At 38.8% G+C, this 26186-nt stretch overlaps 1 protein-coding gene across 1 annotated transcript in view; it reads left to right on the plus strand.

Moving 5' to 3' along the window:
* Window positions 1-26186, plus strand: part of XYLB (xylulokinase) — a gene marked incomplete at its 3' end in the record, with an annotated part of 89056 nt that overhangs the window by 2358 nt on the left and 60512 nt on the right. The window contains exons 3-15 of the mRNA XM_080610467.1: window positions 688-757; window positions 1978-2058; window positions 4386-4472; window positions 5647-5775; window positions 7021-7086; window positions 11086-11158; window positions 15720-15838; window positions 17029-17110; window positions 18103-18143; window positions 18555-18670; window positions 20716-20831; window positions 23781-23854; window positions 25212-25308. Coding sequence (XP_080466593.1) covers window positions 688-757; window positions 1978-2058; window positions 4386-4472; window positions 5647-5775; window positions 7021-7086; window positions 11086-11158; window positions 15720-15838; window positions 17029-17110; window positions 18103-18143; window positions 18555-18670; window positions 20716-20831; window positions 23781-23854; window positions 25212-25308 — 1151 coding nt within the window. The remainder of the gene's footprint in view (window positions 1-687; window positions 758-1977; window positions 2059-4385; window positions 4473-5646; window positions 5776-7020; window positions 7087-11085; window positions 11159-15719; window positions 15839-17028; window positions 17111-18102; window positions 18144-18554; window positions 18671-20715; window positions 20832-23780; window positions 23855-25211; window positions 25309-26186) is intronic.

The following is a 26186-nucleotide window of genomic DNA, read 5'->3' on the forward strand; positions in this document are numbered from 1 at the left end:
TACCCCAAAGTACTATGTATAAATAAAGAAATAATTTATTTTTTTCTTTTGGGACTTCAGACTTGTGAACATGTCTGTTTCTTCTTGAGTTGCAGAAGTAAGCATCACTTTTGTGTCAGGGTGGAATGCTATGATAACAGCAAGTAAATTGCATGAGGGGAACTTCCAAAAGGGATTCGGAGAAGAATGCTGTGGTTTCAAATCTCACAATAAGATGCAGGATGACAGTATTTGTTCACTTCAGTTAATAGACTAGAATTTACAAACATTCTCCATAGTCACAAGTTTCAATTAAGTGTATTTATTTACTTAATGGCTTAACAGCAAAGATTGATTCTTCTAGGTTCTGGCCACTACTGGGAACAGTCAGGAAATTTAGAAATAGCTATGAATGACATAGGGCCAGTGAGCAGTATCAGCAGTATCAGTATCATGGAATCTATCACAGATCTTCAGGGTTAGAGCCTTTCCTTGCAAATTACTTACTTTGCAATTGGGTCAAATATCTCTTATGTTACTTCCTAGCAGCTGGCTTTTACTTTTTCAGGTTTCGAACACTGATTGTATCCTTCCTCTTAGCATAAAAGCATTGCAGACCCTTTTGGTTATTAATAAACTTGAAGATCTTTTCTTGGTGGGGAAGAAAAATCACTGAATTTACCAAGAGAATTTTTTTTTTTCTTGTAGGACTCAAGGTGGAGTCTATATTCACAGTGACAGGCTGACAGTCACATCTCCTGTGCTAATGTGGGTCAAGGTATGAGCAACCTTTATGCAGTTCAGCTTCTTCTTTGCTGTTATTGAAATGGAAATGTATTCCAAGCAATAGCGAAACTCGTCATTCAAATCAACGTAGCCCTTTTGCTTGTATTCTGTTTCTTGTAAGTGTTATTCTGTCTTAGGTATGCAAATAATAATATTACTGTTTTGGTGGGGAGTTTTTGTTTGTTTCTTTACCCTCTACTATTACAGCGGTGTGTGTATGATAATCTTTAACTGACTTCGCCTCATTTGGAAAAAAGACCATTTTTTCACCTCATCTTTTGTTTCATATGTTGCATACAGGTTGTTTGCACTATTTTTTTAAAGTAAGCTTTGATACCAGTTTGAGACATCAATTGGTTAAGTGGTTAAAAAGCAATTTATTCAGTGATTCCAAGCCACTTCAAGGGGTGTTTATTTTGAAATACAACATTCTTTTCTATTTTAAAAGAAGGCTTTCCTTGCTGCTGTGCAGATTCTACAACACTTGCTCTCACCTAGCACTAGGTAAATTTGTCTAACTGGTGTGATTTGCATAGTTAAGGTATTTGAAAGGTCAAAGGAGCCACAGCTAGTGATCCTCAGTAGCTGACAAAGGTTTGGTAAATTTGCTTGCAATTGGTCTTTCGAACCATAGTGAACAGGAACAGTTATAATTATTAAATCAATAATATGATGATATAAGTATATGATGTGTGCTTAAAGTGCAAAAATTCACTTGAATTAGCCTTATATTTAAGAGATTCTGAATTTTAACCTGGCACTGGGGGCAGTGCTATTGAGGATACCTAATATCTTGTATGATGGGGTGCAGAGTGCATCCTGTTAAGATTTCATAGATTTCCAGAAGTAAGAACAGAAAAAGATAATCCTGCTTTGTGTCTGGCACTGTTGAGAGTTGTCTTTTAATGAACTGGAATTCTTTAACTCTTGCCTCTTATTTAGATTTCAAAGAATGGATCTTTATGATTCAGCTTCTCCAAAGATTTCTTTTTTTTCCCCCCATGTGATTCAACTTGTCATTTATGGACTCTTCCTTAGTAAATTAATTTATGCAGCTTCTTGAGATATCCATAGTTGTTAGCTAATTTTTCATTATTTGCCAATGAATTCTTATCAGTGATGACATAAATTTACTGTTTAATTCCAGAGATTGTGAGTATGCATAATTTGATAGCTTGTTACAGATATTCTTGATTCTGCTTGGTTTTTTAGGCTCTGGATATGATTTTGGAAAAGATGAAGTCTTCAGGCTTTAATTTCTCTCAAGTCAGAGCTCTGTCTGGTGCTGGCCAGGTTAGTTTATAAAGAAAAATAACAGTCTTACTGTATTTCTTCAATAGAGTATAAGGTATAGTTATAAATTTCATACAAATAATTGTATTGCAGAAGACCATAATGACATCAAGCAAGACTGAAGCTCCCATATAAGCAGCCATTAAAAGATCTGTTCCTCAGGGGAACTTAAAACTTGAAGCACACAAAGCAGTCACTAAGAAGGTGGTGGGAGTGGAGGATGAAGTTTACAGTGCAGTTGTTTAGATCAGTATAGAATCATAGAATCATAGAATAGTTAGGGTTGGAAAGGACCTTAAGATCATCTAGTTCCAAACCCCCTTCCAAGAGCAGGGACACCTTACACTAAATCAGGTCACCCAAGGCCTCATTCAACCTGGCCTTGAACACCGCCAAGGATGGAGCATTCACAACCTCCCTGGGCAACCCATTCCAGTGCCTCACCACCCTCTCAGTAAAGAATTTCTTCCTTATATCCAATCTAAACTTCCCCTGTTTAAGTTTGAACCCGTTACCCCTTGTCCTGTCACTACAGTCCCTGATGAATAGTCCATCCCCAGCATCCTTGTAGGCCCACTTCAGATACTGGAAGGCTGCTATGAGGTCTCCACGCAGCCTTCTCTTCTCCAGGTTGAACAGCCCCAACTTTCTCAGCCTGTCTCCATACGGGAGGTGCTCCAGTCCCCTGATCATCCTCGTGGCCCTCCTCTGGACTTGTTCCAACAGTTCCATGCCCTTTTTATATTGAGGACACCAGAACTGCACACAATACTCCAAGTGAGGTCTCACGAGAGCAGAGTAGAGGGGCAGGATCACCTCCTTCGACCTGCTGGTCACGCTCCTTTTGATGCAGCCCAGGATACAGTTGGCTTTCTGGGCTGCGAGGGCACACTGCCGCGTAACTAGTATAGTGCATAACTAGTTGGCTTCCTGTCATTTAAATGCTTTGTAAAAAGATTCTGAAATGACTGAAGTAATTCTGAATTTCAGGTTATCCAGGTGCTTGTGGAAATGGGGTCGAAAAAATAGTGAGGAGTGCGATAGAGGTCTGCCTGGGAACAACAGAAACCAAATGGTGATAGTCTTGGCAGAAATGACAAAGATGCTGTCATAACTTAGCCTATAGTACATAATGCTGCTTTTATAAAACCCATCCTGAGATTTAGTCAGCCAGTCTCCTAGTATTCTGGTGAAATAAAGGAAGTCTTTTATACCTTTCACAGATGATATGGTGAGGACAGCACCAAAACAATAGCTAATTCTGACACATGAGGTTTCTGTTATTCATCTTGCTATATCTGGGACTAATTAATCAAAACTCTTGCTTTGATCTCCCTTTCATCAATTTCAGTTGAAAGTGAGCAAAGTGTGTGAAAATCATAGCCAATATCAAGGCTCTGTCATGAATTCTTCAGTGGAATAGAAGTTAGGACTTCCAAGTAATCCCAGCTTACTCAAGTGAAAAAAGGAAGTGCATTTCCAGATTTCCTGTATTCCCTTCATTTTACCCATCCTTCAACAAAAGTTGGGGGAATCAACTTGGTTCTATATTCAGATTCTTTCAGGTAGAAAAGATTTCTTTGAGTTGCCTCCTTTGAATCCACATTATTTCCCCTTTCTCTTTGAAGAACTTTGTCTTTATACTGCAGATCACTGTGGAGGTGCACTGATGTGCCAGTGTTTATCCCAAAGAAGGGATAAACATGATCTTGATTACCTGCAGAAATGTCAGAGAGATGTGAAATACAATCTAGATGACACTGTGGTCAAGTACTCTGTGTCCAGGGGGTTCTGTGTGACTTGGTGTCACCAGAGCTATGAGTGGGTTATTGGATGGTGCTTTGTAGTTTCCTTAGGGTGTTCTGCAGGTGCATAACTAGAGATGCCTGCCTTGAGGAAGCTGCCTGAGAGATGGAGCTTAAATAACCTCAAAATTCTGCAGTCCTTAGTTGTGACTGGGGTGGGCATGTAACTGAAGAATCTGGGGACTGTGCTGAAATAGCGCAGAACTAAGTCTTGACAGTGGAGCTATGGCTGCAGCTCAGAGAGCCCTCAAAGAAGTATCTAATGCCATTAACAGTATAATAATAGTTCCCACTAGAAACTGCCATAGTTCAAAGTCATCACTGTCTCTTGGCTGCTACATTTGCTGGTTTAGTATATGCTTTGCTCAATCTTGGAGTCTTTTAATGAGACAGTTGATTTGAAAAGGTGCATTGTTTGATCCTTGGTTTGGAGAGAGTTCTCTGTCCCTTAAAACTTGAAATTCAGATGAATTTCACAGCTTGGGAGGGCACCTCCAACTTCTGTTTCTGTACTTTCTGCAGCAACATGGGAGTGTGTACTGGAAAAAAGGAAGCATGCAAATTTTAAAGAATGCATCAGCTGAACTGCCTTTACATCAGTCACTACAGGTAAACATGCATAAAAGAGCTCTGAAGGGAGACCTGCGCTGTCCTTTTTCTGATCCTTACACACTGCTCTTCTCCTTGCAAACCTTTCCTCTGTTTGGCAGAGTTGCATCCTGCTGCAGCATAAAATGAAATGTACTGGTTATTCCTTCAGCTCCAGGGCTTTTGACATTTCTTTTATTCCCAAGTGACAGTACATCCTGCTTTAAAAGCTTACAGTTGCCAATGGGCATCCCAGAATCTTTCTGTGTCAGAGTAGCAGCCTGCTTATTCTTTTAGGAAATGTAATGTTTTTGTAAATGACCTATAAATATTTTACTTTAAATACAGATTTGTGTTAACAAAGAATTGTGGTGGAAAACACTGTTGTACCGAAGTTTTCTTGCAGTGCTTGTGATTTAACTAGAAAAAATATATATTAAAAAAAATCCAATTTACACACTTAATGTCTGAAAGGATGAGAGTGTAATGCTATGTGGAGACAAATTCCTAACAAATACATTGTTGAACCTCAACATTTTGTGTGTGTGTGTGTATGGTCGGTAAGTTTTGAACACAGACTTTTATTTAAAGACAAACTTTTATTTAAAAAGAAAAGTAGGGAGGAATCAGCTTTCCTCTGGAAGACCCTTACTTTCCTTACTTCAAAATCAGAAAGGACAGTTCTATGTTGAAAGGGAGACATTCGTGCATCTGATCTATTAATTGATTAATTTTGGAAATATCTGTGCAAAACTCATGGAAATGGAATTAAATGCTCTTTGGTGATGCACTAAGCCTTGGTTGCATTTCCAAATGGGTATGTCAGTCAAAGTAGACCTGTGGAAAGATAATCTGATTGTTTAGAGAGGAGTTCTAAAAAGTGGGGTGAAACTTGCATAAAGGGGACAGGGGCTCTGGCTGCTAAAGGAGCGTGCTGAGACATTGTACTGCAGGTTATGTCAAGTAACAGCAGAATAAGCCTGTGTTTCCATCTGGTGTAAGGCTTGGGTATAAACTTCTCACCACTGATCAGCGTGCTGCCCAGTATCTGCCTTCCTGTCATTATTGAGAGGAGACCAGAAGGCATGTCAGAGAACTGAGCTGTGAGCTGATACATAGGGCTGTTGTATTGCTGTGACTTAGCAGAGACTTCTTAGAGATCAGATTTACTAATAAAGGGTACTGTTCATTGCAGGCTTGTTTTTCTGTCAGTAACAGCCCCATATGGATGGATTCTAGCACAGCTTCCCAGTGCAGCACTCTGGAAAAAGCCGTGGGGGGAGCACAGCACCTAGCAAGTATCACTGGTTCTCGAGCCTATGAGGTAAGGAGCAGATGGGAACAAAGTCCTCAGCAGTCTTGTGATAGAAACAATTCTGCCATTGCAGTGGTACCGCAGCAGACAGTGATCAGCCATTAACTATGAAGGAGAGTTTTTGAAGGAAGTCCAACAATATTGTGCTTTGTCGTAGTCTCACAAAGGAAGATGTGGAAAATTTAAAGTGAAATTAGGTAAATACTGGAAATTTTGCTGCAGGAAGCAACTGGGTTGAGCTGTTGCATTTGGCCATTGTTTCTGAATTACAGTGTTTGGTGGCCTGGTTCTCCCCTGGGAGCTCCTGTGCAGCCACATTTCCATTGGGGTGGCAATCCAGTTTGTGCTATAGATTTACTTCGGGTTATGATCCCCCTGTTTCTGGGTTAATGTTCTAGTTTACTCCTGCAATTAGAAGATTGGCTTTTTAATATTCCCTAAAAGCTAACAAGCAGCTGGTGGCCAGAGATAAGTATTTCAGAGGTTTGGGGTGCTATCAGTGAGTACTGTCACTTGTCTTCTCTTCCTGATACCTTTTTCTGTTGTAACTGGGACAGTGAGTTATGTACTGGGACCAGTGCTGCCCTCCAGGCATGTCAGCACCTGCCTGCTTTTACTGTTGGTTCAACAGAATAAGGCTCTAACTTCCCAAATTGCTGATTCTGGTTTTGAATCATCATGTAAGATTTATGGCCAGTGTTGAAAACAGACTTTGCAACAGTTTATTTTTAACTTGCTAAAGGTTAAGGTTACAGTGTTAGAAGTTTTTTGTTATTTGATATAATACATGGATAAAAAATAATTATTGTTGCAACTATTATTAGCCTGTGCTGGAGTTGCTTCTTTGAGTATGAAAATTTCTGCTTTGCTCCCAATTCACCCACCTCTCAAAAAGGTACATAGGTTCGTTAGCTTACACCTTTTCAAGGATTTGAAGGCAGCATGTGAATTGTGCTGGTTTCTGTGCACAGAATAAGTGTGATTCATTCCATTGAACTGTCATTTCTGAAATGTAAATTACGGATAGGAATGCTTTTCACATGCCTTTTCTTTTCAAAAGGTGAGCAAAATTCTCATAATGAGACTATGTGTTATAGCCTGTTTAGTGGAGATTGCCTGCTGTGCACTGACTTTCATCATGCATCAGGCAAATTAAATATCCAAAGTGCAATGTACTGAACTCATTACACAGAGTTAATGATTATTGACTCCATTTAGAGTTTGTGTTTCTAAGCATTTGCATTTCTTTCTCAGCGTTTTACAGGAAACCAGATAGCAAAGATTTACGGCCAGAATCCTGAGATCTACATGGAAACTGAGGTTGGCTCAATTTCAATACACTTATTGGAAAACACAGTTGAAAATCTTTTAAAATTAATTTTGTAGGGGTGCTTTTACAAACTTTTTTACTAACAAGTGTATTGATCCTCGTGTTTGATTTTAAGATAAGTTTGATTAGCTTATTTTTTGTTAAATTTTTAGTTGTTAGGCAGATAAAAATCAGGCATCAGTTCCATCTTGAATGTTACATTTGCCAAACTGGTGAAGTGAGCGTTAAACTAAAGTTGCTGGGGGAGGGGAACCTCTATCCATTCTACTCCTACCAGTTTGATGCCAGTGCCAACAAGAGATGCCCAGAGCCTGTAGAGGGATGGCAGGTCAGCAGGTGAGCACCTGAAGAGCACCACAAAGAAATTCCAGTCCCTCCAGCCAGTAAGTCACCTTCACTGGGGGCCCAACTTCAATGGCTCTGTGCAAAGTCATGTACCATGGGGAATAAACGGGAGGAGTTAGATAGAGAGTATACCTGCAGGGCTACAATCTCATTGGCATTGTGAAGACATGGTGGGATGGCTCCTGTGATTGGAGTGCTGGAGTGGAAGGATAAAGGCTTTCTAGGAAGAGCAGGCAGGGGAAATGAGAACAGGGTGTCACCCTATGTCAATGACCAGCTGCTGTGCATACAGGTCTGCCTGGGGATGGATGAGGAGCTGACCAAGAGTTTATGGGGTGGGATTAAAGAGAGGGCAGGGACAGGTGATGTTATAGTAGTGGTCTGCTACAGGGTGCCTGACCAGGAAGAACAAGTAGGTGAACATTCTGTAGACAGATAGGAGCAGCCTTACGTTCACAAGTTCTGGTCCTCACAGGGAATTTCAACCACCCCAAAATCTGTTGGACAGCACAGCAGGGCATAAGCAAAATCCAGGAGGTTCCTGGAGTAGGTTGATAGTAACTTCCTTCTCCTAGGAATAGGAACCAATGAGGGAAGATGCTATGCTAGAGCTTGTTCTCACCAGCAAGGAGGAACTGGTGGGGAATGTGAAGCTCAAGGGCAACCTTGGCTGCAATGACCATGACATGGTGGAGCTCAAGTTCCTTAGGGCAGCAGGGAGGGTGCATAGCAAGGACTGCATCCCTGCACTTCAAGAGAGCAGACTTTGGCTTCTTCAGGGATCTGCTTGGTAGAATTCCATGGGATAAAGCCCTGGAGGAAAGAGGAGCCCAAGGAAGCTGGATAATATTCAAGGATCACCTCCTCCAAGCTCGGGAGTGATGCATCGTGATAAAGAGGAAGTTGGACAAGCGGGTCAGGAGGCCTGCATGGATAAACAATATGCTCCTGGAGAAACTCAAACACAGAAGGGAAGCTTACAGAGGGTGGAAGCAAGGACAGCTCTCATGATATCCCCTCCCTTGCAGTCCTGCATTCAGCTCTGAGACCTCCACCAGAAGAAGGACATGGAGCTGTTGGAGCAAGTCTAGAGGAGGCCATGAAGATGCTCTGAGGGCTGGAGCACCTCTCCTATGGGGACAGGCTGAGAGAGTTGGGCTTATTCAGCCTGGAGAAGTTTTCATGGAGACCTTAGAGCAGCTTCCAGTGCCTAAAGGGGCTGACAAGAAAGCTGGAGAGGAACTTTTGACAAAGACATGTAGGGATAGGATGAGGGGGCTTTAAACTGCAAGGGTGTAGGTTTAAATTAGATATTTGTTCTTTCCTGTGAGTGTGGTGAGACACTGGCACAGGTTGCCCAGAGAAGCTGTGGCTGCCCCATCCCTGGCAGTGTTCAAGGCCAGGTTGGACGAGGCTTGGAGCAACCTGGTCTAGCGGAAGGTGTCCCTGCCCATAGCAGAGTGTTGGAACTAGATAATCTTTAAGGTCCTTTCCAACACAAACCGTCCTATGATTATGTGATTTAAGACATCAGGTTTCATTGGATCTCACCTTTGTGGAAGAAGCTTTCTCCAAAAAAGACTTTAATTTGAGTACAAATAAATTGTATTTACTGCAGTTTGAACATAAGGTGGTAATTAAGTACAGAGTTGAAATTGACACACTTAGAACTGAACGTTTGCATGCAGAAATGTGATTGCTCTGCCACACAAAGCTAGCATCCATGTGAATGTGTGTAGGAAAAAAGTTGCAATCAACTGTGGGCTCTTTTTCTTAGTTTTTCCCTTGAGGAGTTATTTTGATTTTATTATAGCAAATGAATTGTACTGTGTAGTTTATTTCCTTCTGATTTTTAATTTTCAGAAGTCGACTTCCAGTTCCATTATTGTTTCAGTTCATTGAGTCTGAAATGCAATGGTTTGAAGCAAGGTGAAAACTCCATGCAAATATGATGTAAATGAAAGAAGGACTCCTGTCCTGTGGTTAAAAGATGCCAAATGTCTAGATCCATGAGCTCGGGCCTCTCCTGTTTTTGTATTACTGCAGTAATCAATAGCATGAATCATAATTTTTTTATGATGTTTTAAATCTCCCCCCTGTATGAAACAATTTAATGGAGAAGTGAGTTGCAAAGTTGACTCCCTATTTTGTGGAGAATGCTTGATTTTTAATATTTTTTTTTCTTTCTTAGTGCATTTTCATTGTATAACCTTTACGCTGGCAAGGTATGGGATGAAAAAGAACATTCATGCAGTCTGATCATAAGCTTAAGACTAAATTTAGAGAAAGATATGTTAATGGGAGCAATGTGGGCTCGTGGAACTGAGATACAGTCAGACCAATTTCAGACTTTGAGGGCTGGTTGCATTGATGGCATCTTTTAGCAGTTAATGATATGCAAGATGTTTTGTTCAAGCACAGAATACCTCCATGCTTTTGGGGATCCTCAAAAATCAGTTAGCATCTGGCAGTCACAATGTGGAAGGTGGATGGTTTTCCTTCTGTAGGTCAGCTTGCTAAACTGGCTGATTTAGAGTTTAACCTCATCCTTTTCCTTCCATTTCAGGCAGCTAGTGCCCACTGGGGCACCACAGAAGGTAGGCCTTCGTTACCTAAGCACAATATGATATATTCTTGGGGAGAGACGCATGAAGAGCAAGTGCATCATTAAGTTTCCTAGCCATTATAACCACCTCTTAGAGCTCTGGCTATAGTCCATCTTTGAATGCTGTGTGAAGCAGTGATTTTTGTGATCATTAGTAAAAAACCTGTCACTGCTGGCTCACTCGACCAGTAGAGATTTGATTTGGATTAGTTATTGGGTGACAGTCATTTCTTCTGAATTAGTCAGAGCACACAATAAGGAATTTGTCAGCTTTTATGCCAGCTTCTTGGGAAGAAATAATATTTGATCCCCTAGAAAGCTTGGCAGTAGCTGCTTAAATTGATGGTTTGTATAGCAGATTTGAAGTGGGAGCAAGTTCTTGTTGGATCAGTGCATTGTGTCACATGGCTGGGGCATTTTTGGGCCAGTGTTAGAAGCCCTACAGCTATATCTAATGCATTCTTGAAACATACCATGAGGCAGAGCTGCAGGGTATGTTTCAGCTAAGGCTAATTATTGCCAGCTCCTGGGAGTAACTCCTGGAAGGTCTGGGGTCTCTTGGGAGGAAGATAGGAGTTCATGTAAAGGTGCTAGTAGAGCCTTGCCAGAGCTGCTATAAAGCTTACAGACCTGTGCTCTGGGTGGACCAGTGCATAGTTTCTGGGTGTTTTCCCTGTCATCAATGTACAGGTGGTGTCATTTTTTTTTCCTTGGTGTTTTTCCTTGAAATGAGATCTGTGATACGCTGAAGTTGTGAATTAATTCATGATAACATTGTGTGCTAATATACTAGGTGTATTTTGCATGCTTCAGGATGCAAAGCTATTAACAGCTTTTATCATGGGGTTATTTCTAGGTTGATACCTGCTGTATTACTTAGGCAGTAAGAGAACTGGATAATCCTTATAAGTGCATTTTTTGTGTGCTTTCTGTGCCTAACATTAAGCATCTAATAACATTTGCTGCTTCCAGTTTTTCAGTTATTTACTCTTTGAAGTGAATACTGATGGGACTCACTATCTCACATTTTTTCTTTCAGAGAATCTCTTTGGTTAGTAGTTTTGCAGCTTCTCTTTTCCTAGGAGCTTATGCACCTATCGATTACAGTGACGGTAAGTGTGTGGGCTTTTCTTATAGTAATGATTCAAGAAAGAAATTTTCCTGTGCATTCCCACCTTACATAAAAGAGGGACAAGGTCTCTGCTATATATTTTCAGTCTTTAGACTTTAATGATAAGTCTATTATATATTAAGCTGAGTAACTCCTTTCAATTTGTTGCTCCTCTTGATAGTGCTGTTAGCTGTGCTTATTTATCCCTATCATACTATCATTCCCATTTCTGTAAAATGGATCTACAGAAAATATTCGTAAATGAAATTGTATCTTTTTTTATTGCTTTATGATGTGTAAAGGAATGTTGAAATACCTATTTGAAAGCATGAAAAAATGTGGATTTTTAAGCTAGACGTCATGGGTTTGATATTTGTTCTTTGGTTTTGCTGGTTTGGCTCTGAATTGCACAGGATGTGAATAAGATGTGTATTGTGATTATTTCTCCCCCAATCTGGAGTATGGCTCTACAACAGAAATATCTTTTTCAAAATGACCCAGAGAAAAAGAAGCATAAACCAAGCAAAGAAATCCTAAACTCAGTTAAAAAAAAGAAAATAAAATTTACCTTCCATATCTCTCTATTCATCATAACAAAGTGATGATGCTAGTGTCTCTCTCCTGTGGGGCGGAGAAGGACTTGGGGGTGTTGGTCGATGAGAAAATGAACATGAGCCGGCAAAAGCCAACCGTATCCTGGGCTGCATCAAAAGGAGTGTGACCAGCAGGTCGAAGGAGGTGATCCTGCCCCTCTGCTCTGCTCTCGTGAGACCTCACTTGGAGCATTGTGTGCAGTTCTGGTGTCCTCAACATAAAAAGGGCATGGAACTGTTGGAACAAGTCCAGAGGAGGGCCATGAGGATGATCAGGGGACTGGAGCACCTCCCGTATGAAGACAGGCTGGGAAAGTTGGGGCTGTTCAGCCTGGAGAAGAGAGGACTGCATGGAGACTTCATAGCAGCCTTCCAGTATCTGAAGGGGGCCTACAAGGATGTTGGGGAGGGACTTTTCATTAGGGACTGTAGTGATAGGACAAGGGGTAACAGGTTAAAACTTAAACAGGGAAAGTTTAGATTGGGTATAAGAAAGAAGTTCTTTACTGTGAGGGTGGTGAGGCACTGGAATGGGTTGCCCAGTGAAGCTATGAATGCTCCATCCCTGGCTGTGTTCAAGGCCAGGTTGGAAAAGCCTTGGGTGACCTGATTTAGTGTAAGGTGTCCCTGCTCTTGGAAGGGGGTTTGGAACTAGATGATCTTAAGGTCCTTTCCAACCCTAACTATTCTATGATTCTATGATCTCAGTTATCCAGCTTTTAAATGACAATTTTAAAAGGCAGTTACAAAGGAAACTGTTTTTTTAGGAGCCATGCTGTTATTTCTAAGTAGCATTTTTGATTCCTGCTCTGAAACTAAGAGGAGATACATTTCAGACCTGAAAGGTTAGATTACAAGGCTTTCTAAGGAATTTGTTGCATTATAGAGTCATAGTTGACACCCATGTATTAAGACCAACTCATTTTTATTCCCTTGTTGTTCCATCCAAACTCATAGGAAAAGGCAAGGCACCTCAATTCTAGCTAATGGACAACTTATACAGTATCAGATCTCCCAGTAATACTTGAGACCTTAAAAATTGCAGAACAGCCCATGCTTATTTTGCAGTGGTTGTGAGACTATTGCATCAGTCTTCTGGTCCCGTTCTCTTAGTCATGTCTTTTCACAACTGAATTTTGTTGTTTTGTTGTTTGGTTTTTGTTTTTTTTTTTTTTTTTTTCTTTGTATTATTGGCAAAAATAACTCTTCAGGGATTAGCACTTTGCTCTTCAGCAGGCCCAAATACTGAGCACTTTTCAGCAGCCCATAGAACTAGCTTCAGGTACTGCATTTCAAAGAGAGGTGTTGAGATCTTTGAAGTACTTTTTTCTGGTAAAGAAGTATGTTGATTTTTCTTTCTCTTATTTTTCAATGAGACTGAAGTGTTAATTTTGATTCAAGTGTTTAAAATTATAAGCATTAAAAAAACAATCTTGGTTTTGGTGTTAGGGGTTTTGGTTTTTTTGGTAGTTTTACCTCTGCCTTTTCCACTTGGAAGCAAGTGGGGGAACACTGTGCTTTTTCAGTTTCAGCACATGAAAACTACTGTGTTTGATTGAAAACTGAACCATTTCAAACTAAAGAAAATGAAAATTTGATTAATTGGAAAAATTTCTTAGAAAAAGTATCACATTCTTTGAACAGCTCTAGGAGATCCTGTTCTGTTATACCTCTGGATATTTACGGAACTTGAATTAATGTTATCTACTGTTCAGATCATGTAAGATTATTAAATCTTTGTGTAAAAAAAGATAAGGGAAGTAAGCAGGATGTTATAGTTCTCTTTACAAGACAAAAGATTTTTCAGCATTGTAAGCTATATTTTGTCTTGTTTGTTGCTTTCTTCTGTTAAAGTAATGAGAGAATTCTAATTCCAGTACTAATACATAATTAAAGTATGCAGCAGTTATTTGGATCCAGTTGAAAAACTTGTTTCCTTGTCATTTATGATTTCTTGCAATTCACTTGATCTTTTACATTGCGCCTGTATACTGTAGTTTAAAATGCATCTCTCAAAATAATGTTCAGATAATAGACCTGTTCTTCATTTCTGTAGATTTAACTTCAGGTCATATTGTCTTTAAAAGACCCTGTCAGATTGTTTAGCTCTGCACAATAACTTATCTGTCTAAATTTGCAGGTTATTGTAGGAAAAGTGCTATTCAGTTTCAGGATTTTTTTGGTTTTGTTTTTAAAGGTCCAATCTCATAATGTTCAAATCAGTCCTTGTGAATGGCTGAGCACCCTGGGTGATTGATTTAAAAAAAATCAAATTACATTCTAGTGGAATGAAGAACAATTTTCATTTATATTGTGCAGATGTTTAAAGTAAGATACCTTTGGGACCTAAACAACTTGAATACTTGAGGCATTGTTTCTCTTAGAAGACACCTTAAAGAACAGCAGTTCAGCTCTTGACCGAGAGAAGCTTTATCTTTTGAAATGCTTTTCTAAGAGCCTTAGGCAAATCATAGCTTAGCAAACTTGTTTTGTTGTTCTATCAAACAAGGATGCTTTAAACTGAAGCCTTTGTGGTGGGCTGAATTTACTTCTATTGTAACTTGCACGGTGTCAGCAGAGTGACACTGCTCACGATTTTAGCTCACTGAAAAGGCAGTCTGAAGTGCTGTAATACAGATGCGCTGAATTGTTTATAAATACTGATCTTTAGTCTGTTTATTAATAAAACTAGTTAGTCTGCATCCTTTGGTCTTTGTAATGAAGGATTTGTTTCTGTATAATATAATCTTAGTCCTTTTCAGGTATAAAGGTTAGTATTTTTCTTGGTTTATGCAGAAAAGATTGGAGACTGTCTTTATGTCTTGCAAAACTGCATTGAGGATACTGGTTAAATGTTTTTCTAGGCTTACGGGGGTGGGGAGGGAAAAGGATTTTTTCTAAGAAAATTCACAGAAAACAACTAACCTTTCTAACTAACCTGTATTTTAGCATTGCAAGTGTAGTCTTGTTCCACAGACACTGCATATGAGGTCAGCTTCACCATCTTTGTCCTTTAAAAAGCTTAAAGTTGTACTGAATGGAAATAAATTGCAGGTTTTCCACTGTGCTCAGCTGCGAATGTGGCTCTGTTTCTGAGATAAGTTGTGGGCTAAGTGGTCTTTGAAATTAAAATGTTGTTAATACAGAATAAGACTTATATGTCCCTGAACAGTACTAACCAGAAGCATATACGGATTTTCAAGTCTAATGAAATGTGCAATTAAAGGCATCTTAGAAACGTAAGTGAGGGATGTGGAGTGCTCAGTATGTTATGTAGGTTTGGCCACTAACCACCTTCAATTAACTTTTAAACCAGCAATAAAAATAGTGAGGGAAAAACAATGAGAAACCAAACCAAAACTGCACAGGTTTTCCTTGGATGTAGTGATAGTTCTGGTGAGGAATTAAGTGGCCAGATCAGTTACCTGGGTTTTTGCAACTTCTAAGCCTTTATTTTGTCATCTCTGAAGAAGGAAACATTGATATGGAAGAAGATTGGTCAGCATGGATTTAGATGCTGATATGATACCCAGAGAAAGGAGTAGCGTAAAGCAATACCACCTGGGGGAAGTTTCTTCAGTGTTAGGTCTCAGGTGAGCACAGCACACCTTCAAGTGACATTGCTGGATCACCTTTAGATGGTTGTAGTGAAGTCTTTGTCTAAGGTGGAAGATTTGGGGAGGAGCTGAGGGGGAGGCATCCATGTTCTTTTTGCTCCTAATGTGGGAATAATTGAATCATCAAGTGCATTGTGCATCAGAGAAGCCTTTTCTGCTACCTTTACAGCTGAAAGCTATCCAGAGGCTGAATTATCAGTATGCTTTATGCTTAGAAGAGCTGAAACAATTCCCTCTGAATGTAAAATACACATCTGTAAATTTTCTGTTGCCTGTAACAAGGTGGTATTTTCTGATACAGTACTGTCTTGTATGTAATTGTATATACTTCCTGTTCTGATATGTCCTGTAGGTTCTGGTATGAACTTGTTGCAGATTTGGGAAAAGGTATGGTCAGTATCCTGTCTTGATGCTTGTGCACCTGGATTAAAGGAGAAACTAGGATGCCCTGTACCATCCCATTCAGTGCTGGTATGTGCCTGTCTAGAAGAGTTGTGAACAACAAGCAGGGCTTGTGCTTAGATTTCTGCTAATAGCGCTTTCTTGGAGTGTATTTGCATGTACATGCAAGTATGCATGCACAGATCCTCAGAGTTATGCTGCTTGATATAATATTTCCAGGTGTATTGTGAATGTGTATGCCAGAGTAGAAACAGACATCTTTGAAAACTGCTAGCTGGTGTCTGTCATAGCTTTCATTGTTGACCTCCTTGGATTCTTGCATGCCCTGGGCTATGATGAGAAGAGTTTTGGTAGATGCTCCAGTGATAAGAACCTTTGGAGTCTGCTCCCATGCCCATGAGCAGCTGGTCACTGCAGAACTGTGCACTGTATTTATTACTGCAGAAACAGAACCCAACATCTGCATTTCTTGACAGAGAGCTTGTTTTAAACTCTTTGTAGAGTTAATGAGGTAATCCTTGTGAATAATTTGGGATATTTAAAGCTCCTCAGTTCATGTAGCATAATGGTGAAATCAAATCAAGCTGCACATCTCTTAGAGTAAATGAATTTAGTCTTACTGCCCAGCACAAAAAGAACTATTGCTGTTTCTGGTGCACATGTGTAAGAGTGTGGTTATGCATCACCTGATACCTCTGAATTCAGTGCGGATTTTCTGTAAAGGAGAGGAACATATTAAAAATCAGTACAGGTTTTCTTGTATTTTTTACGGATGTTTTTTTCTCTGCAGCTATCAAATAGATAAGCCAGAATAGAGAGGTTTAAAAGAATACAGTTCTTGACCCCTAAAATAATAGGGGTCATAATCATGCATTTGATGCAGTGATGTATATTAATGTTGTGTTTCTTCCTATGTTTGCATTGAATTTCTAATTTCTATGTATTAATATTTGTGTATGTGTGCAAAACAAATGGATGTGTTTATGTTACTTGATGTGAATAACTGGTGGAAGACCCAAAGCTAAATGTTACTATTTACTTAACCTGTTTCAAAATCTAATCTGAGGGTATTTCTAGGAGGTTCTCAACAACAAAAAAATTGTGTTAAAGATCTTTAGAATATTCATTCATGCTTTAAATACACAGAAATTATTATTGTAGCTGCTCTGGATTTTTTCAGTTCTGTGTTATAACACATTGTCATACACTGCAAGATTACTTTCTGGTTTTTGAGCTTTTTTTCCTCTTTCTTTCCTTAGGGGCCCATTTCTCCATATTATAGTCAGCGTTATGGGTTTAGCCCAGATTGTAAAGTGGTAGCATTTACAGGAGACAATCCAGGTGAGATGATTAAACATGATTTAGATTCAGTGAATATGCTTATGTATGTACTAAAATTCTAAATCAATCTCATTGATTCTCAGATGCTTCCTATACAATGAAAGAGTATTGTATTTGTCAGCATTAATACGTTTTTCCAACAGCCTTCAATCACTGCTTCTGAGATATACGCATCTTGGATAAGCTGGGTATGATAAATGAATTCTCTTTTTGCCTAGTAATTAGAGTTGACTTGATTTGCTTCTTGGTAATTTCAGTTTTGGTTTGCCTGCCCCTAAGAAACTATTCTTACTATGAACTGCTAACATTTTAACTTGGAAAATATGAATTAAAAGGGTGCTCTTGTGTCTTTTCAAGCAAAAAAGACCTCATAGCTTTTTCTAAGAATTAGAGTTGTCCTTTTGTCAGACTGATAGAGCTCAGTATAAGAAGCTGTTAATTTAGGGTAAGTTTTTTGAATCTTGGAGACTGTTTGAGTGTAGAGCAATTTCATCTGTTTCTCAAGACTGTGAAAATAAAATACTTATCTGTATTACTGTAGCATATGCAGGTTTGAATGAAGGCTTCATCATGGTATATTTTATATTCATATTCTGGGAGATGTTTAAACTTTGCATTTCCCAAAAGTCCAATTTTTCTTCTAGAGATTCAAATCCAGCTTAGTCCAATAACTGTGTGAGTAGTCTGATATGTAAGTGGGAATATTTCTCCTTTAAAATGTGTTAAGTAAGTGATCTGCTGTATTTAAAAACTGAATATGTAAAACATTAAATACTCATGCAGTTTTGAGCATTTTGATTTTGTTAAAAATTGCTCCCTCATCCAAATGCTTTGACCATCTCTTACAGTATATAGACCAAGGCCATCATGAGTGTATTTGCCATTTAGATTGTGCTTTGAGGTGGTGAATGTATTATGATGTCTCGCAGAACATGCTATAATTGAGTCAAACAAGGAACCTTTTATCTGGTATTCTGACTTTTTGCTTTCAGCATCATTGGCAGGGATGAGACTTCAAGAAGGAGATATTGCAGTAAGTCAAAACATACTCCTGAAAATTGTCCATATTCCTAAATAAATGAAATACATGATATGTAAAATAGCTGTAGGTTGTCAGATAAATTTATTTGCTAGTGTTGATTTCCTGTTTATTGGGTTCATGCTTGTTTTATTTCTATCAATCTACAAGCTGCCTCACAGATTGTAAGTAAATTCCTGTGATTCCTTTTTACTAATACTCCAGACGTTAAAACCTAAGTCTCTTATCTAGTATGTATTTCACTGGTGTGACAACCTAAGTCAGAGCTAGCTTCAACATGAATCCAACTGACTTATTGTGTAATTTAAAAACAATTAGTGGTAATAACAAATGGTTTTAATTTAATTTCTGTATTGCTTTCCGTGCACATTGTGATAAGGCTTCAATTATATTTTTCCCCTCCAGATTAGCCTTGGCACAAGTGACACGTTGTTTCTGTGGATCCAAGAACCAACTCCTGCCTTAGAAGGTCATATCCTCTGCAATCCTGTTGATTCTCAAACATATATGGCACTTTTATGGTAGTATCATTTATTTTCTGTACATCTGGGATCAATAACATATTTCTTCCACTGTGTTAGTATTTTTTATTTCTTTTGCAAAATGATAATGAATAGAACATTCAGCATTCTGTATGGTATATGGCAATGTACTGCTGAAACATTTGCATCAACGTTATAGCATTCCTATTGTTTAATTTGAGTAACTGAAACTGCAGAGCTGTGGAGGATAAATTTTCATGGCAATAAAAGGCTGAAATTATTTTTACATATACATAAAGCCACTTCACCATGAATCTAAGGCAGTACATTTAATATACAGGAATAATAGTCTTCTGAAATATAATAATGTGAAATGTCAAAAGCTTGACCAGGCTATATAACTTCTGTGCTCTTCTAGTGGTCCAGAGGGGACATAACAGTGCAAGTGAAGATTCCCTTTTCAGATAGTGGTATAATCAGTGCTGTTGAGGGATGTATTAGCCTATGCATGTGGAAAATACTGAGATCTCAAGAAACCCAGCTGAGAGAATGATCCTCCTGGTAGCTTTTGGCTTCTGTGATTTGGGAATTGGGTTTGTTGCCAGCCAAGTAGGTGGAAAGGTGGCCTGAAGCTGACTGAGTCACTGTATTCAGGGTAAAATCTTCCAAAACATGTTGTAGTATTTAGGCAAATATTTGCAAGTAATATGCAGAGAAATTTTGTGTCTAAATCACATGAATTGGAGGTGCTTGAAACTCAAAACTTCAGCAATGCTCAAGTCTACACTTCAATATTGAATCTTATCTGTACAGTAATATGATGCTGTAGATGACATTAGGAACAGTGCTTATAAAGTTGAGTTCCAAAGCATGATGACCATTGCACATTACCAAATATCATATTATGATTTTCCAGCAGTTATTATTTTTTTTAAAGTTTTGCATTCAAATTTCTCCTTTACCCCGTATTTTACTTTTGCTGTGTAAAGGAGATATATAAACAGCCTGTTCGTAATAGCAAAGGAGAAGCTGAGGCATTTTTCTGAATACGTGTTACACTGCTATTGTTTTATTGCAGCTTTACATGTGCAGAAGGCCAAACCTGCCTTTCAGAATGCAAGATATTTCTGTAGCCATGCTGATGCAGAGTTCCTGTTTCTCCTGCCTGGTGATTTCTGCTCTGACACTGCCCCTTTTGCACCAATGCCCTTTTATTTCTAGAATATTAGAGTTAAGAGGGGACTCTTGGTTAGTAGGGGAAGAGTGCCTGAGCTACCACACACAGTGTCTGCACAGAAAACTCACGTAATTTCAGCTGCTGTTACTGAGCATGTTCAGTAATTTCCTTGCCCTCTTTCTGGATGTTTTGATGCGTTTTCTGCTGAGTTACTTTGATAACTCTGTGCTGGAGAGCATTCAAACTGCTTTCCTCTGGGTTTGAGTCCAATGCTGCATAAGTATTTTATAGCGTTTCTAGTGTTGTGTTCACAGAGGAGTTAAAGAAGGTGACTTCATGAACACTGAACACTGCATGTTTTGCAGCATGATTTACTGGCTCTGGACCAGAAATGTGCAGATGCAGCAGTGGTACTTTCGTTTGCCAGATCATGGGTTGGGACTAGACCTAATAAGTCATGTTGGACCCTAGTTGGCTCCGTACTGGTACCATGCTCCTGAAACCATAAATGCAATGTAGAGACACTCTTGCTCCTCCTTGCAGAGTCATCTCAGAGTGAGTTTTTTAGCACTGTCTCAGAGTGCTTCTCTCAGGGAATGTCTTTGCTGTTCAGATTTAGTCTGGGTTTAGTGTGGCCTGCAAAACTGGATCCAGGCTGACTTATTGGAGAGGTATATACCAACATCTCTTCACTGAGCACCCCAACACATCCTGTAATATTTTTCTTTCTTATCTAGTTTTCTTCCTCTTTGTCTCTTTATAATGAAGAAGTGATTGTATCTTTAAGCTTCTCCAGCTTTATTCAGCTGATACAATAAACACCAATATTGAGTAAACCAGCAAATTGCTTTAAGAGTCTACAGCCAAATGTTTTATAAAATGCATACATTGTGTTTGTGTATTTCAGTTTTAAGAATGGCTCTCTGATGAGAGAGAGGGTCAGAGATGACTGTGCTTCAGGCTCATGGGATGAATTCTCCAAAGCCTTATCATCTACTGTTGCTGGAAACAATGGAAACTTGGGTATGATCCTTAGCAGGGCTGGGAGTTTCAGGGTTTCCTTAGACACATGTTTGAGTGGGTGTTGTATCTGCTTTTTAACTGGGTAATTATAAAGGCCAAGAATTAAGTTAACTAGAGAAGGAGAATTCATAATGTGTACTTAAAAATGCTCTGTTGGTAGCTAAGTGTCATGATAATATTTTCCTTCAATATTCGTTAAATAAGAAAATTATATTTATGGAGCTCTTTTTGTCACTGAAAGGGTATTAGTAGCATCTTAGCTGAAACTGTTTAAAACTAGTAATTTGTGAAGGAGACTTTTATTATAGATATGTTTCTTTCTCTGAAGATTTAAACCAAGTGAATTAAGTAGCTCCATATTATTTCTTTTTCAATCATTACTCTAGAATCTTGTTCATACGTGTGGACAAAGCAGTAACGTCAAATGATACCCAGATTTCCTTATTTTCCCCAATGTATGTCACAGAGTCATTTCATCCTGTTTCTTTACCCCACATTATAGTAAGTGAACTGAAAGAAATGATGATGATAAAAATATTGTAAAAGCATAAACCCATGTATTTCAAGTTTTACAGTATTTTCTTTCCCACAGTTTAACATTTTACAAGTGTAGCAGGTAGCTGTGAAGTATGTTATTGAAAGGTGAGCATATGTGTAATCAAGATTAAAATTTAACCATTGCAGAGCTGGATTTAAAACCATCACCATTATACTAGATCTGAATTAATGTGAGTAAAATTAATTTTAAAACTGTAGGTAGCAAAATTTTAAAATGTAGATATTTAAGCTATAGAAGACTTTACTCGTTAGAAAAGTGAATTTAAGATACAGTTCATTGACACTATGAGGTTAGCACTGACTTTTCATTTTTAGAAACTCTGTTATATTGTCTGTCAGATCCATTCTCTGTGGAGTATTAAAATGACCAGGAATCTCTTTTCACTAGAAGGAAAATCAATTCAGGTGTTTCAGAAAATGGCAAAAGGTTATTCTAAAACCCCAAAGTCAGTCACTATGGGTGGTATTAAAAAAAATTGGAAGTTGATGAAAATACTGTTGCGGATTTCAAGGATACCAGGACATCACCTTAAAGTTTTTAAATTTGTATTATAGTGTGTTTCCTTGAATATCCCAGTCCCCTATAACAAGAGATGTTTCGTGAAAGTTGTTCTCAATAACATGTATGGTTGGATAACCTTTGGGTATACATGTAAGAATACAGTAATCTCCAAAATCTGAGTTCCAGAGCAAAGCAAAGAAGTAACTGGTTAGCCACACTCCCTTTTATAACTTGTTCCTTGCATTGCCTGTTGTGAGATGTGCTTGCAGATGTTTGAGAGATGGGCAGAGGCAGCTGCTAGGATGAGGCTGGGATAATGTGAGTAGCAGGGGTAGCAAGCAGGGAAGAAGGAGTGACCGGGTGAGGATCCTGTTGTACCTGGGAAGTACTTGAGAAGGCTAATAGAGTCATAGGATCACTTGGGCTGGAAGGAACCTTAAAGACCATCCAGTTCCAACCCCCTGCCATAGGTAGGAAAGCCTTTCACTAGACCAAGTTGTTCAAAGCCCTGTCCAGTCTGCCCTTGAACACTGCCAGGGATGGAGCAGCCACAACTACTTCTGTTCCAGTGTCTCACTACTCTCATAGTGAAGAATTTTTTCCTAATATGTAATCTACCTCTGCCCTCTTTCAGTTTTAAAGCCATTCCCCTTGTCCTATCCCTACATGCCCTTGTAAAAAGTCCCTCTCCAAATTTCTTGTAGGCCCCTTTAGGTACTGTAAGGTCTCTCTGGAGCCTTCTATTCAGGCTGAACAAGGCCAGCTCTGTATGCCTGTCTTCATAGGAGAGGTACTCCAGACCTCTGATGGTCTTTGTGGCCCTCCTCTGAACTTGCTCCAATAGGTCCATGTTCTTCTGTTGGGAGTCCCAGAGCTAGACACAGCACTGCAGGAAGGGTCTCACGAGAGCAAAGGGGGAGAATTGCCTCCCTTGACCCACTGGTCACGCTTCTTTTGATGCAGCCTGGGACAGCTGGCTTTCTGGCCTGCAAGCACACATTGCTTGGTCATATTGTTTGTCAACCCAACATCCCCAAGTCCTTCTCCTCAGGACTGCTCTCAACCCATTTTCCACCCTGCCTGTAGTTGTGCTTGGGATTGCCCCAACCTACATTCAAGACCTTGCACTTGGCATTTTTTATTTTTTTATTCTTTAGGTTTGGTTTTTTTTTATTTTTTTGGCTAATAAGTGTAGACCTGCTAGGGCAACATATTCTTATTTCAAGGTCTGAACATGAGAAAGTCTCCTTAGTAGCTTAGCTATTCAGTTCAGTTTCTCTGTCCTTGTTTTCTTTTTCTTTTTTGGTCTCATTTCTTGAATATCTTCTGACCGTTTCAACCGTTCTTGCCATCAACACAAAAGAAATCTTTTTCACACTTTGTCTCTAGTAGTCTACAAAGCATTCGTGCATTTCTTCAGATCTCATCAAAACTATTTAGACCAGCTCTGCTTCGTGACTTAAAATGTCTGATGTTCTCTAATATGCTCGCAAAATCTAATCCAACAGTATTCCTGTACTCTTCTTGCTTGCCATTTTCTGTGTTTTTTTCTTTCCACCCCTCCCCACTCCCCCATTTCTAACATATGTTGTATAGTATCTATGTTACTTGCACGTGTGTTTGTTGTGGTGGATGTTTGCTCTTCATAGTCTTGTTGTTTATATATCGTTTGGATTCCTAGACCCGGACATGCTTAAGATCTACATTTTTGGCAAGTAGTGACATTTTGATAAATTTGTGGGCTGAAATCGGTTAAGAAACAGGGTGCTGGCAACTCAAATGTCCAAATACCTGATAAGCATTTACTATCATTTTAGCTGTGTGCTGAAATAAGATTCCAACTTTGGGCTAGGAGCAAACATGACACTCTTTAATGTTCCTTGGTGCAGGTTTCTACTTTGATGTGATGGAAATTACTCCTGAAGCAGTTGGGATTCATAGATTCAACAAAGACAACCAAAAGGTAGTAATAATCTAGTTAACGTCTCAAACCTTGAAGGAGTGCTGTCAAGGCTTATAATCTTATAATCTTACAATCTTTCTTTTCTTTTCGGTCGGAGATACTTGCTTTCAAATTTTATTTATTGGTGCAAGTCCCTGATGATGATTTTCATAAGGAAGTATTTGGACTGTAGCTTGAGAGTGTCTACAGTGCAAAGTCTGAACTAGAACTTATATGGTATTATTTTCAGGAAATGTTTCCTTTATTGGAAAATATGTATTTAGTGAAACCAATTCTGATTTTGAAAAAGGATTAACTTTAAACTTATTGAGAGTTAGTACACTTACATGACTTAGTCCCCACCTTCTAAGTTTCAGACACACAGATAAGGATGTGTTGAAATTTTGGGCTATAATATTTTGTCTTTTGTCTTGTTCTAAATGCGTATACGAGGACCTCAGTTTTCTGTCCTGCATGGCTTGGGGTGATCTACAAGCTACATAGTTGTATCTAAGTAAACACAGGCTCAAGTCCAATTGGAATTAAAATAGAAATTATGAAAAGGAAAGTTCTTGGTATCTTTTTCCTTTTTTCTTTTTTCTTTTGAGGAACAGATATTGTTTAAATGTCTGGCTTTCTGGGTGGTACTGAAACTCAAAATATGCCTTTGATCAATCATGTCTCCCAGTCAATTAGACTTCGCCCAGGTGAAGAGACACTGATACTGTCGTGTGTTTGCAGTGTAGCATTAGTGTCTTAAATGTTTGCTGTTTAAATGAATGCTTAATCACTTCTAACTGTTATGCAAGTTGTAGGCACTTATTGTAATGCATGAAAAAACTCAGTATTTTGTGAAGCTGTTTTTGTATTTATAGTTCCATATTTTCCTACTTCTGTTGCATTTCTCATACTCTGGTTGATGAAAGGACAGAAAAATGTTACATGTAGAAACTAAATGAAAAGGTTACATGGTTTCACTTTTGTGCAGACAGAAATAAATTTTTGTGACATTGCTTAATGCATCTGAATTTTATCTACCTGCTTTAATTTTATACTTTTGAGATATTGATTCTTAAGCAGCCTTTGGTGTTTGGAAATGCATAGAGAAGAGTTTACAACTTACAGTAGATTGTGTTGATTTCAAGTTTGATGGATTTGCCAACAAACACTGAGGCTATGGGTTGTGTTCTCTGTCTTGAGTCTTTAGGTCCATCTTATGTGTATGAGTGAAGAACTAGGCCCTGCTGAAAGCAGACTTGGGGGTGAAGACAAGGATAATAAACTATAAATCTGTCTCACTTTTTTAACCAGCCTGCAGCTTGGCATTATATAGTGTGTAAGGTGCTTGTTAACTTAATTTATTCCCTCTTTGATATAGGTTTCAGTCTTTCCAAAGGAGGTGGAAATACGAGCATTGATAGAAGGGCAGTTCATGGCCAAGAGGATTCATGCTGAAAAGCTGGGTTATAAAGTCAGTAAGTATGATGAAAAGCAGTACAACTCATGGCACTAGAGATCAGACACAAAGATAGGAGTCCTAACAGTGATGTCAGTATTGTGATTCTTGTCCTGCCTGATGGATATAGAAACTGGTAGAAATTCTAAATTAGCCTCCTGGAAAAATTTTGGATGGTGTGTTGGGGCAAGTTTTTGCAGATGTTAATTTTAGAAGGACTGATGGTTTAGCTTTAAGGTGACTTCTTTTTCAAGTATTCTTGCTGTTTCATTGTTACTGAGCTGCATTGTCAATTTTTAAATAAGAGTTTGGGCTTCAACAGCTTGTTAAGTGAAAAGAAGACCAGCCTTCTTCCTTAAGCTCAAGACTGTAACTCAGACAATCTGAAATCTATGTTCAGTTCCTGGATCTCCCATAAACCTCTTTACCTCAGTTTCCTGTTAATAAAGCAGAAGCCTTTTCCCTGTCTCTTGTGATTTAGAAAGCAAGAGATCCTGCTTCCTAGAATTGATAATATGAGTATTTTTTAGCACATTGGAACAACAAAGTCAGTATTTTACCTGTAGAAGTGGGATCAGGTCGTTACTAGCTATACAGTTCTACAAAAAGAATACAGGCAGGTGGGTAAGATGTTTTATCGGCATTTTCTGCCAGTGTATCAACCAATGGCATCTTTAAAAATATTGAATTATCTCATCTTGAGGGTTTTTAACCAATGCTTTACTTTTTAGAATCGTATTATTTTTATTTACATCCTGACCTTCTCCTTTACAAGCCAATGCTGACCTCCAGATTTAGAAGCCTTGCCTGACTCTTACCTCCAGGCTTTTATCCATAATCATGAAGGATAGAATTCTTTTACTTTTAAAAGAGAACTTGGGAGCTGTAAGTTGAGAA

The sequence above is a fragment of the Psittacula echo genome (genome assembly GCF_963264785.1).
Source record: "Psittacula echo genome assembly, chromosome: 2".
Taxonomy (NCBI): domain Eukaryota; kingdom Metazoa; phylum Chordata; class Aves; order Psittaciformes; family Psittacidae; genus Psittacula; species Psittacula echo.